The following is an 11,683-nucleotide window of genomic DNA, read 5'->3' on the forward strand; positions in this document are numbered from 1 at the left end:
CGCAAAAGCAAATCTTTTGCGCAAAGGCACATGCCAGTATAGACCCTCTCTTGCGCAAATACTTTTAACGGAAAAACTTTTCTGTTAAAAGTATTTGCGCAAAATCATGCCAGTCTAGACGCAGCCTTAGTGTTTTCTGGATAACTTGTTGGAGTCTTTAGATAAAAATCTACTAGCTATTGTCTGCAGGTGGCTTTGCATTTTCTCTTTATCTAAGGACCTCATTGCGACAGCTTAAAATCAGAGATGTCCCAGTAGGGTGGTCCCCTGGTGTGGTGATCGTGCCACTGATGCCCACCTTACTGCTCTCTGGGGTTCCCCGTCACCCTGTCCTGCTGGGCCAGGTCCTCTGGTCTCCCCCAGACAAGGCACAGAGTTCTGGTTACACCTCGCCCCGCCCCACACAATAGAGACACTGAACTAGGAATGTAATCGTGTAGTCGATTAACCGATTAGCCAATAAACAAAAGCTTATAGGTTAATGCTATAGACTACACGCTTCTCCTTCCCCCTCGCCCGCAGTAACTTTTTTAACAGGCTGGCCAGCAGCCCGGCTCAGTCCCATCTTGCACAGGTTCCGGGACCTATCCCTGCTGCGGTTCTGTATTTCAAGTGTATTAGGAGCCAGGCACTGGTTTTTAAACTGGCTCCCCTCATGGGCCAGTTCCCACCTGACACCCCATGCTACTGCCTCTGACATAGAGGCAGCAGTGCGGAGTGGCAGGGGGCTCCTCAGGAGTGAGGACAGCGGGCACTGGCTGCCGGCCCCACCCTCAGGGACCATAGAATAGTCGAGTAACCGATAAGAATTCATGAGGTTACTCGACTATTCGATTAACTGATATTTAACATCCCTACACTGAACCAATTCAGTGTTGGGAGGACTCAATTCTAAGGGCTCAGCGCACAGGAAACCAACCTCCAAATGGGACCAAAACTCCAAATAAATCTGTCTGTCTTTGTGTAAAAGTTTTGCCCAGAGAAAACTAAGGAAGTCCGCCCACTTTATCAATAAAAGCAAGATGTGCACAATGGTTGCTCTCCCACTTCCCCAGCAACAATTATTTACACTGGGCTTGATAATAAATAAAAGTGTTTTTATTAAATTAAAAAGTAGGGCGTAAGTGTTTGCAAGTGGAAACAGATCAAAGTAAATTACTTAATTAAAATGAACAAAAAACACTTAGTTAGTCCTAATCCACTAAGAAACTTGCTACAGTCTTACCCTAAACAGCTGTTCTAGTCTCAGATAAAAGATTCAAATCAGAGTTGATTTTTTACTCTGACTTGGGTCTACAGATTCTTCAAAGGTGTATGCATCTTCTTAGGGTATGCCAGCCACTTTCAAAGGCCAGCTGTAGCTTCCCAAGATGGAAAGCCTTTCTTCCACATTCCCCATCCCCATGGAAAAGTACTGGGTTCAAGATGGAGTCCAGTAGCAGGTGGCATGGTCTTTGGTCTTTGGTCTTTTCAGGACCAAACATAGTTTTGACTTATAGGACAAACACAGCCATTCACAAGTTGTTGGTTTGAGTACAGGTTAAACCTCTCTAAACTGGGACTCTTTGGTCTAGCAACATCCATAGTTCAAAGACCCTCAGCAGTTTGGAGTCCACTGGCAGGCATGCTAGTGGCTGGGCAGGGGGAGGGGAGCAAAGGGGACCAGCGGCAGCGGAGCTGGGTGGCAGGGAGAGGGATGGGGGAGGGAAGCAAGACCAGCACAGGCAGGGCTGGCCAGGAGTGGGGCCAGGAGGTGGTGACCGGCTGGGACTGGCAGCAGCAGGGCCAGCAGCTTAGCCGGGAGCAGAGCTGGGCGGCCGGCAGCCAGAACAGGGAGCTGGCCTGGAGCGCAGTCGTGCTGGGGAACCAGTGGCAGGGAGGGGCTGAAATGCAGCATGGTCCCCTGGTCCAGCAAACTCCCTCATTTGGGACCAGTCAGGTCCTGATGGTGGCAGACCAGGGAGGTCCAACTCGTACTGAGTCGTTAAGTCCTGGAGCATCAATAATGGCCCTCATTAGCACATTTAGAATTATAAACAGATCCACCCTTCATATTTCTAACTTCACATACAAGGCTGATATATGCACAGCAATAGGATATAGGAATTCAGCTGACTGCAACATTCAGCTTGGTAAATTACATGAGCTATTTTGTCCAAAGCATCTTTGAGTTCTACACGTTCGTATTCAAAAGCCAGTTTTCATAACGCGTGTTCAATGTTATCAGCACCACAGGAAATGCTGTTGCCAAAGGTGGAGGAGAGAGATGACTGGAGAGATTTGACAGCAGAATCAGAGGAGGAGAGGGAAGAGAGTGGGGCAGCAGGGGGAGATGCGAAGTGGTAGAGGCCAGTCACAGGGATGGAACAGATGGGCCAGTGATGTGTATGGCTTCTACTGCTGAACAAGTAGATGTAGGTTAGAATGAGATTATTGTCCTCTGGACTCCTTTCTGAAAAATAAGCTTGTTTGTATAACAGTCTAATTGAGTAGCCATCTTCAGCCCCCTGGCACTAGAAGGAGAAAACATCCATTCATTAATCAAAAGCCGGTCTGGTGCTCCAGCAACAAAAACGTATCATTAAAAGTCACACTTCTATGTATTCAAGGGTTTGTGGCACATGAACAGAAAGTCACAAATCTAAGCAGGAAGGAATTGGTGTTTGGAACCAGCTTCATTGCACATCCCAGAATAAAGCCATTAGTGTGTGCTAAAAGGGGCATAGATGTGTTGTCCTATCTGTGTACATGGTGGAAAAGATACCACATGAATAGCTCGGTGGAAGGCAGGTGGACTATGTAACATTAGCTATCAAGTTACTCATCTGACAAAAATTATACTAATATCGGAGTCATCCTCTGAGCATATCCAGTATGAATTAGCTGTTCCTAGAGCACGAAATATACAAACGAAGTGCTTAGATCGTTAATGATAAGCTTCCCCAATGCTTATTAGTTTGTCCTCATCATTGAGCTTCTCCTAAAGATCAACCAATCCTAATTCCTCCCTGTGCCCAAGGAGTGACATTTCTTATGGGATGCTGCTGTTTATGACAATAACATTCTCTAAGAAGTTGTACCATTTTTTTAAAAGGCTAAAATAACTTTTTTCTTCTCCATTGGGTCAGGGTTTTGTGATGGCACTCTCGATCTTGTTGAGAGGAACAGTACACGAAAAGCTAAGATGGACATTTAATCTTTACGACATAAACAAAGATGGCTATATAAACAAGGAGGTAAGGCATTTTACGGCATCAACATCTGTTTAATTTCTAAAAGGACTGACTGGCTTATGTTGCACAGCATAAACCATGTTTCATACAGATAATTAAGGGCCCATCAGCAATGGGTTTGAGCATTTCCTTCTGTTGGCATTTAAGGGAAAGCACATGGTCACTTTGTAGGCACAGTTGTAGAGCCTATATTTTTCCTGTGTTATGCCGTGCCTAGAAAAATTCTTTAGCCAGGAGCAAATTCTGCATTCATAAAGGTATCTATTGATGCACAAAGGTAGCTCTTGGATGGGTATCAAATTACTAGTCTGAGAGCGACTATGCTAATGACTTTATAAGCATGGCTAGCGTTAGCTAAAGATTTATTGAAGGCTTGAAATACTCAGACAAAACAGACTGTTTGCCTATTTAATAAAAAACACAGTGCTTTCTCTCCCTACCAGCTTAGCCCTTGAAGGATTTATTGCATCTGCAACAAAATATTCTTCATGGCTGTGCACTGAACATTGGTGCTGAATTCTCAGACACAGATCTGTTGTCCATGAGTATGTAACATTGTTGACCATGTAGTCCCTGCTCCTTTTGCCTCCTGGAAGGCCTACTTGGAAATATGTTCAGCTTAATGTGTCCAAAAGGTGTAAGTTGTATATGCAAATAAGAGCCACGCTGAGCATGCAGAGGAATTCAAGAAGGCCCATACTTGACACAAAGGCCTGAAAGTCTGCCAAGACTCTACGTAATGTGCTCACTCACTGTCTCGGCCCACCCTCTTGTTGCTGTGCCATTGTCCAGTGTTTTGCCTGGTCTGTGATCAGTTTTCAGCTTTTGTTGATAGGAATGATGTCTTGGCCTGCAATCTCTATAAAACAGTCTGTTCATCTAGGGTGCCACAAAAATGCTTAGCAAGAATAAGCGAAACAACTGAGAAAGGTGGAGTAAGATTGTAAGATGGTTGGCACAGGGACACTGTCTGTACAGCTTGTATCACAAAGGAATGCCATTCCTGTTTGATCCTTAGTCTTCACCATAAGAATCATGATTAATAAATCAAAAGACCACAAGTACTATTGAGTGCTGGAGGTGTCTCTTTCCAATCACAGGATGAAGCTTCTCTAACTTTGGAGGGTGGGGACTGATTCGCTCAGGGAAATTGTACAAAATTATCAATGTGTCACTGTAATAGAGCTGAGGACTGAGCACTCTTTGGCCATGTCTTCATTCTGGGAAAGACGATTGATCTTCGGGATTTCACTTTAGCAGGTCTAGTAAAGACCCTCTAAATCAAACTCAGAGAGTGCCCCCATTGGCAGCTGGTACTCCTGCTCCTGTAAGGAGTAAGAGAAGCCATGCAGAGCGTTTGCTCCCATCGGCCTTCCACTGTGGGTACAGGGGGGAAACTTGAATTAAGGTATATCAACTCCAGCTACATAATTAATATAGCTGCAATTGCGTCTCTTCATTTGACCTTCCCCTTTAGTGTAGACCTAGCCTTTGAGACTGAACACTGGCTGTAACTGTTGCAGTGAGCGAGGAGACTTGTAAACTGAAGAGTCAACCTTCTTTGTGGCCCACACCTCCCAAGCAAGATCTAAAAGCGTGACGTTGCAGAGATTACAGTGCTTTACCAGGGTTGTGCTGTCTGGAACAGTAGCAGAAATGTCAAGAGTAACCTAGGGCCATGCCTTCCTTAATATTAGGAAGAGAGCAAAGAACTGGGCCTTATTCTGGAAAAGAAAATAATGCACTGTAATAATTGTCTGTAGTCATTTCCCTGTTTGTATTTTTGCATGTCACTACTCCAGGAAATGATGGATATAGTAAAGGCAATTTATGATATGATGGGCAAGTACACATATCCTGTTCTCAAGGAAGATGCTCCAAGACTGCATGTAGAAGTTTTCTTCCAGGTAATTAGTTGATTTCTGATATATTCCTCTGGATACTTCACTCAGGATTTGCTGGTAGCTATGACACTTAGTCCTGCAGAATGTCAGTGGTAGCCTTTGTCTACAGGTATTGTAGTTTACTACAAGTAATAATATGACAAGCTACATGTGCAATGATGTCTCTGTGCTCAGAGAACTGAGCATGTTTTTGTTTTGTTTTGCAGAAAATGGATAAGAACAAAGACGGGGTTGTAACTTTAGATGAGTTTATTGAATCCTGTCAGGAGGTAAGAATCATCGTACTGCTGCCTCGAAAGTAGAGAAGGTGGCCTCGTTCACAAGGTTCACATCCGCTCTGGATTTCAATTCACTGCAGGTCTGTGGGTGTTCAGGTCCCCAGGTTTCAATCTGTTAGATGTTCAAACCAGCTGCAAAATTTAGCTCTGGGTTGTGATCTGTGAATCTTCCTCAAGATGAGCGAATGCTGGGAACCTGCATGGTTTTGGTGCAGACTGATCGCAGCGTACAGACTGTTCAGTTCCAGTGCTGAACAGAGTGCCAGCACGTTCATTTTCCCAAGTGAATTCCTGAATCCTTTGTACTGGTCACAACTCACAGACCCTTTAACTTAACGTCAGCCTCTCAAAAACAGAAAAACATGTAAGTGGTTTTTAATTTCTGTATAGCATTACCAGGGACTACCACATTAGCTGAGCTGTCCAAAAGCATAAAATCTGCAAAGGAACCTTTCAGTTACAACACTGACTCATAAAACTCATTGATGTTTAAGGTCAAATGTTAAAAACAAGTGCTATCATCAAAATGTTGATTTGTCCAAAATGAGCATCTTTGACAAATTTCATCAATTAAACTGGCTGTGGTAATTATTTACCATTATTTTTAGTGCCTACACAAAGACCAGTGTCTGTATGAACACGCAATTAGCCCAACATCTGTTTTCTTGGACTCCAATTAACTGTGTGACTGTTTGGTCAAGGAAGTTTCCAGTATTTAATCAGCACAATAAAAGCCTGTGCATTTTAGGGTATTTAAGACAGCACTAATTATCACTTACCAACCATCAAGCTTTCCCTAGAAACTAATTCTCATTCTCTAATCAAAATGTTTCCATTTTTTCAGGTATTTTTTGTCAGGAGAGGGATGAAAGCATTTGCAACCCAAGCAATTGGGTTGATTCACAGAATGTTTCGGTCGCCTAATTTTTTTTGAGAGAAATTTTGCAGATGAAAATTTTCATCCAGCTCTGTTCAGGAATTTGAAACTCATCCCTCGTTGTTAGATAACTAATCCAACACCAGTTCATTTGGTGGCTTTCTTCCTGATATCTTCCATTTCCTTGCTTGGGTTTTGGCCCCTGCCTTAACTTTTGTCATCTTTGCTCTCCATTTTTGTTCCTGTGAGGTATTAATCTTTTTCCTGGTGGTTGGCATGCCTTGTGCTTACCAGGTTTGCCCTGGGACTAGATGTCTATGAGCATTAATGGGAGAATTTTAAGCTGCTTCATTTTCCTTTTGATTTTTTTTAAAGGTTAGGTTTACCAGGACCAGAGAGAACTATAAAGAATTTTAAAGATCTAAGCAGGATAGGTCAATGGGCAGAATGATGTGAGATAAAATAATGCACGTGGGAGGGGAAACATTAAATTATCCTTATACAGTACACTTCTGATAATCCAGAATCTTTGGGACCTAGGTGGTGCCGGAATATCGGATATGCCAGACTATCAGGAGGTCCTATAAGATGATTTTATATATATACTGTATATACTGTGTATAAAGTGCTTTTAACCCTCTTTATTGTACATACTGTATACAGTATACTGTAATGTTTTAGTGTTTTTAACTCTTTTTTACCTTTTTCGCTCGGTTCAGCTGCTGCCATTGCTGCCTTGTGACTTGTTTTTTGCTGAAGCTCACTCACTAGGCTCTTGCGTTTTTGATGCCGGACTATCAGGAGTGCCGTACAATTGGATGCCGGACTATTGGAGTTTTACTGTAGTTAATTTAGAAATCACAAATTTCTAAATTTGTAGATTGGTGCGGAGCTTGTCTACAGAAACTAAGCCACTCTGCACTGGGCAGGGAAAGATGGAAGGAAATAATGAGGGAGGCATCGGACACCAATGGGCATTGAGCCCATGATTATTGATGATGATGAATTACTCTAGGCTACATATTGCAAAGTCTTTTGTAGGCATGAAGGATTCCCTGGGTCTTTGTGACTGTCAGTTGCAGCAATTGCCCCATCTCATTTATATCAGTCAGGCATTTAATTGCTCAAAGAAGAAAGATGATGTAGGGGTAAGTCACTTACGGAGGATATAGGAGATCAGCACTCAATTCCTGCCTCCGTCACTGTGGGCAAGTCAGTTAATTGCTGTGTGTCTGCTCCCCACTTGTAAAACAGGGGAGATGTTTCCTTCCACCTACTCTGTGTGGGCGTTATTTGTTTCAATTTCAGGTTCTTTGAGGCAGGGACTATCTTCTACATTGTGTCTATGTGACGCCTCATATACCGAGAGTTTAATTTTAATGTGCCTAGGCATTAAGCAGCTATAACACCAGTAATCCCAATTGCTTGGTGTTTTCAAAATATGATTTTTTTTAATACAACAGCCTCTCTTTTCTCAATGTGCCCTAATCTGAAAGAAGAACAAGTTAAGATGATGCCTCCTGAAGGCAGATGAGAGAAAATCAGACACCTCTGCTTAATCATGCAGTTCAGTCGGAGACTAAATGTATGGCACGTTACAATTGACTGGTCAAACCTGCTTCCCATGTCTAACATTGATGCTATCTAATAGTGTGGCAGTATTTGTTGTGACGGGGTGGGGCACAAAGGCTCTTCTTGATCCAGGGAGAACAAGGGGCCAACCTCAGTTCAGCTCCTCCATCTTTCCCCAGGCATTCCAGGAAACGTTTGGGAATGAGAATGGAGTCTGTTGGAGAAACAAAACTTCCTCCATTACAGAAGAGGGGAAAGAGGGAAGGGAATGGGTATTCCTGCCCTACTACCTCCTCTCAAACCTTTCCCGGACTCATTGATAATAGCGTTCTTAAGTGGCTGCTGACCATAAGAACATAAGAACGGCCGTACTGGGTCAGACCAAAGGTCCATCTAGCCCAGTAGCCTGTCTGCCGACAGTGGCCAGCACCAGGTGCCCCAGAGAGGGTGGACCGAAGACAATGATCAAGTGATTTGTCTCCTGCCATCCATCTCCAGCCTCTGACAAACAGAGGCCAGAGACACCATTTCTATCCCCTGGCTAATAGCCTTTTATGGACCTAACCTCCATGAGATTATCTAGCTTCTCTTTAAACTCTGTTATAGTCCTAGCCTTCACAGCCTCCTCTGGCAAGGAGTTCCACAGACTGATTACACACTGTGTGAAGAAGAACTTTCTTTTATTAGTTTTAAACTTGCTACCCATTAACTTCATTTCGTGTCCTCTAGTTCTTCTATTATGGGAACTAATACATAACTTGTCTTTATTCGCCCTCTCCACACCACTCATGATTTTATATACCTCTATCATATCCCCCCTCAGTCTCCTCTTTTCTAAACGGAAGAGTCCCAGTTGTTTTAACCTCTCTTCATATGGGACCCGTTCCAAACCCCTAATCATTTTAGTTGCCCTTTTCTGAACCCTTTCCAAGGCCAAAATATCTTTTTCGAGGTGAGAAGACCACATCTGTACACAGTGTTCAAGATGTGGGTGTACCATAGTTTTATACAGGGGCAGTAAGATATTCTGTGTCTTATTTTCTATCCCTTTCTTAATAATTCCTAGCATCCTATTTGCCTTTTTGACCGCCGCTGCACTCTGTGTGGAAGTTTTCAGAGAACTATCCACGATAACTACAAGATCTCTTTCCTGATTTGTCGTAGCCAAATTAGCCCCCCATCATACTGTACGTATAATTGGGGTTATTTTTCCCAATGTGCATTACTTTACACTTATCCACATTAAATTTCATTTGCCATTTTGTTGCCCAATCACTCAGTTTGGTGAGATCTTTTTGGAGTCCCTCACAGTTTGTTTCTGTCTTGACTATCCTAAACAGTTTGGTATCATCTGCAAACTTTACCACCTCACTGCTTACCCCTTTCTCCCGATCATTTATGAATAAGTTGAACAGGATTGATCCCAAGATTGACCCTTGGGGGACACCACTAGTTACCCCTCTCCATTCTGAAGATTTACCATTTATTCCTACCCTTTGTTTCCTGTCTTTTAACCAGTTCTCAATCCATTAAAGGACCTTCCCTTTTATCCCATGGCCATGTAATTTACACAAGAGCCTTTGGTGAGGGACCTTGTCAAAGGCTTTCTGAAAATCTAAGTATACTATATCTACAGGATCCCCCTTGTCTGCATGTTTGTTAACTCCTTCAAAGAACTCTAATAGATTAGTAAGACATGATTTCCCTTTACAGAAACCATGTTGACTTTTGTCCAACAAATTATGTTCTTCTACGTGCCTCACGATTTTATTCAAGGCTAAGGTCACTGGTGTTACCCTTTGCAGCCCAGCTAGTAGCCAATATATCATAGATCAGACCAAAGCTCCAGGGATGGAGCACAGAGTCAAGGCAGGCTTTCTGGTGTCCTGATTTAAAGAGACAGGCAGGGAGAAATATAAAACTTTGGTACATCACACCTCAAACTCTGGACTTGTCGCTTGGCTCGTGGGAAATGTCATTAATCTGGTTTTACAGCATGTGTCATTTGGATTCCAGAAGTGCAAATCAAGGAGGGGTGAGATTTCACGTATTTCAACCCAGAAGTAGCTGCATTTTAGTAGTGAGTGAAGCAATCCCTGGGGTGCAGCATTGACATCAGTTTCAGACCTATCACTTCAATTGGACAGGTCGGGTGTGTGAAGTTAAGCACACGTGTAACTCTTCAGGGTCAGAGGGGCTCCATGCAGACTGCAAAGTCTGCCCATGCAGAGCTCAGAACAGGCTCTGCTTCAGTAAAGAACTGAAATGTGCTGATAGCTCTCCTTGTTCTGCAAATCATGTAAAAGTATGCTTCACTTCAAGCATACACGTAAGTCCTATAGAGGGACACTGCAAGCTGATGAATGTGTTCAAGTGATGTGCTGAATCAGGACCTAAGCTTCCACCGTATTTCTGGCTCACCTAGCACAAATGGTGCTACAAAACAGAGCCATCACATCCTGCCACAATGAATATTTGGTACAGTATTGGCTGTGCTGCAAAGTTCCTCTTCTGCCATCGAAAGCTTTAAGAACCCCTCTTTTCAATTCCTCCCTTAAATGTCTGGTTTTTCTCATTGCTTCCAGGATGACAATATTATGAGGTCCTTACAGCTCTTTGAGAATGTGATGTAACCACATCTGAGAGGCAGCACAGGAACCAGAGACTTTGTATGGAATGAAAATCTTCTTTCTGGCCGAAAGCTTTTTACAGCTCCGCTATGCTGCGTGAACAAGGATTGTGTAAGACATCTCCTACCGAGCTGCGTTCCCGAATGCAACAAACTCCCATCTCTCCTCCCCAAGAGACACCGACTGGAAGTTATTTCATTTTGGAAGCATGCTAATAGTTTCATACAGCCTGGTGAGCAAGCCCTGCTGCTTGAAGTTTAATGAATAATATGCTACCTTCTCTTTGCTCGCCACAAGTTCTGCTGCTTTTTCATCTAGCAAACTTGATCACATATGGTAGCACCATGTCCGTAGCTTGCTAAGCCCATCTATTGTGAGTGGAAACTCAGCCCATTCCATCATAAAACAATATGTTGTATAAATGTCGTCTTTATTTTGCTTGGGCGGAAGCCTACTCTACCAGGACGTCTCTGTTTAGATTTTTAAAACTAACACCCGATTTATTTAGTATGTTAAATGGAGTGTCCAGTTCATTGAAAAACCATATATCCCACTTTCCTCAACATTCCTGAGTTGTCTCTCACATACACTGGTGTCACTCCATTCAGATTCACGGAGTTGCTTCTAAAATATACCAGTCAGCATGTCTAGACTACATCCCTTTTTCGAAAGAGGGATGTAAATTAGACAGATCGAAATTGCAAATGAAGCCTGGATTTGAATTTCCCACACTTCGTTTCCATAATGGCGGCCACGCGTTCTTTCGAAAATGAGCATTTTGAAAGTGAAACCGCTGTCTAGATGCGATTCTTTTGAAAAAAATCCCCTTTTTCAAAAGATCCCTCATTTTTTGAGGAGTACAAGAACTTTTGAAAAAGGTTTTTGTTTTTTTTTTTTTTTCAAAAGAACCGCGTCTAGATAGCGGTTTCACTTTTGAAAGACCCATTTTCAAAAGAATATGCGGACGCCATTATGCAAATGAGGCACAGGAAATTCAAATCCCGGCTTCATTTGCAATTTCAATCTGTCTAATTTACATCCATCTTTCGAAAGAGGGATGTAGTTTAGACATGCCCAGAGGAGCATCAAGCCAGTATATGTCACAGAGGAACAGAAAACACAATTTCTGCACTTCAGAGTGAATCCCATTGAATAACATTGAGTTCCTTTAAGACAATATGATTTCAAC

General features: G+C 42.8%; 1 protein-coding gene across 5 annotated transcripts in view; it reads left to right on the top strand.

Moving 5' to 3' along the window:
• KCNIP1 (potassium voltage-gated channel interacting protein 1) overlaps positions 1 to 11,406 on the top strand; it is a 464,782-nt gene extending 453,376 nt beyond the window's left edge. For all 5 annotated transcript variants that reach the window (XM_006115769.5, XM_014569863.4, XM_025181073.3 and 2 more), the window contains 4 exons: positions 3,129 to 3,236; positions 5,036 to 5,140; positions 5,344 to 5,406; positions 10,450 to 11,406. In XM_006115769.5, the coding sequence (XP_006115831.1) occupies positions 3,129 to 3,236; positions 5,036 to 5,140; positions 5,344 to 5,406; positions 10,450 to 10,497 (324 nt within the window). In that variant the 3' untranslated portion in view covers positions 10,498 to 11,406. The remainder of the gene's footprint in view (positions 1 to 3,128; positions 3,237 to 5,035; positions 5,141 to 5,343; positions 5,407 to 10,449) is intronic.
• The last annotated feature ends 277 nt before the right edge of the window (positions 11,407 to 11,683 follow it).

Source organism: Pelodiscus sinensis, chromosome 16, assembly GCF_052426305.1.
Source record: "Pelodiscus sinensis isolate ZL-2025 chromosome 16, ASM5242630v1, whole genome shotgun sequence".
Taxonomy (NCBI): Eukaryota; Metazoa; Chordata; order Testudines; family Trionychidae; genus Pelodiscus; species Pelodiscus sinensis.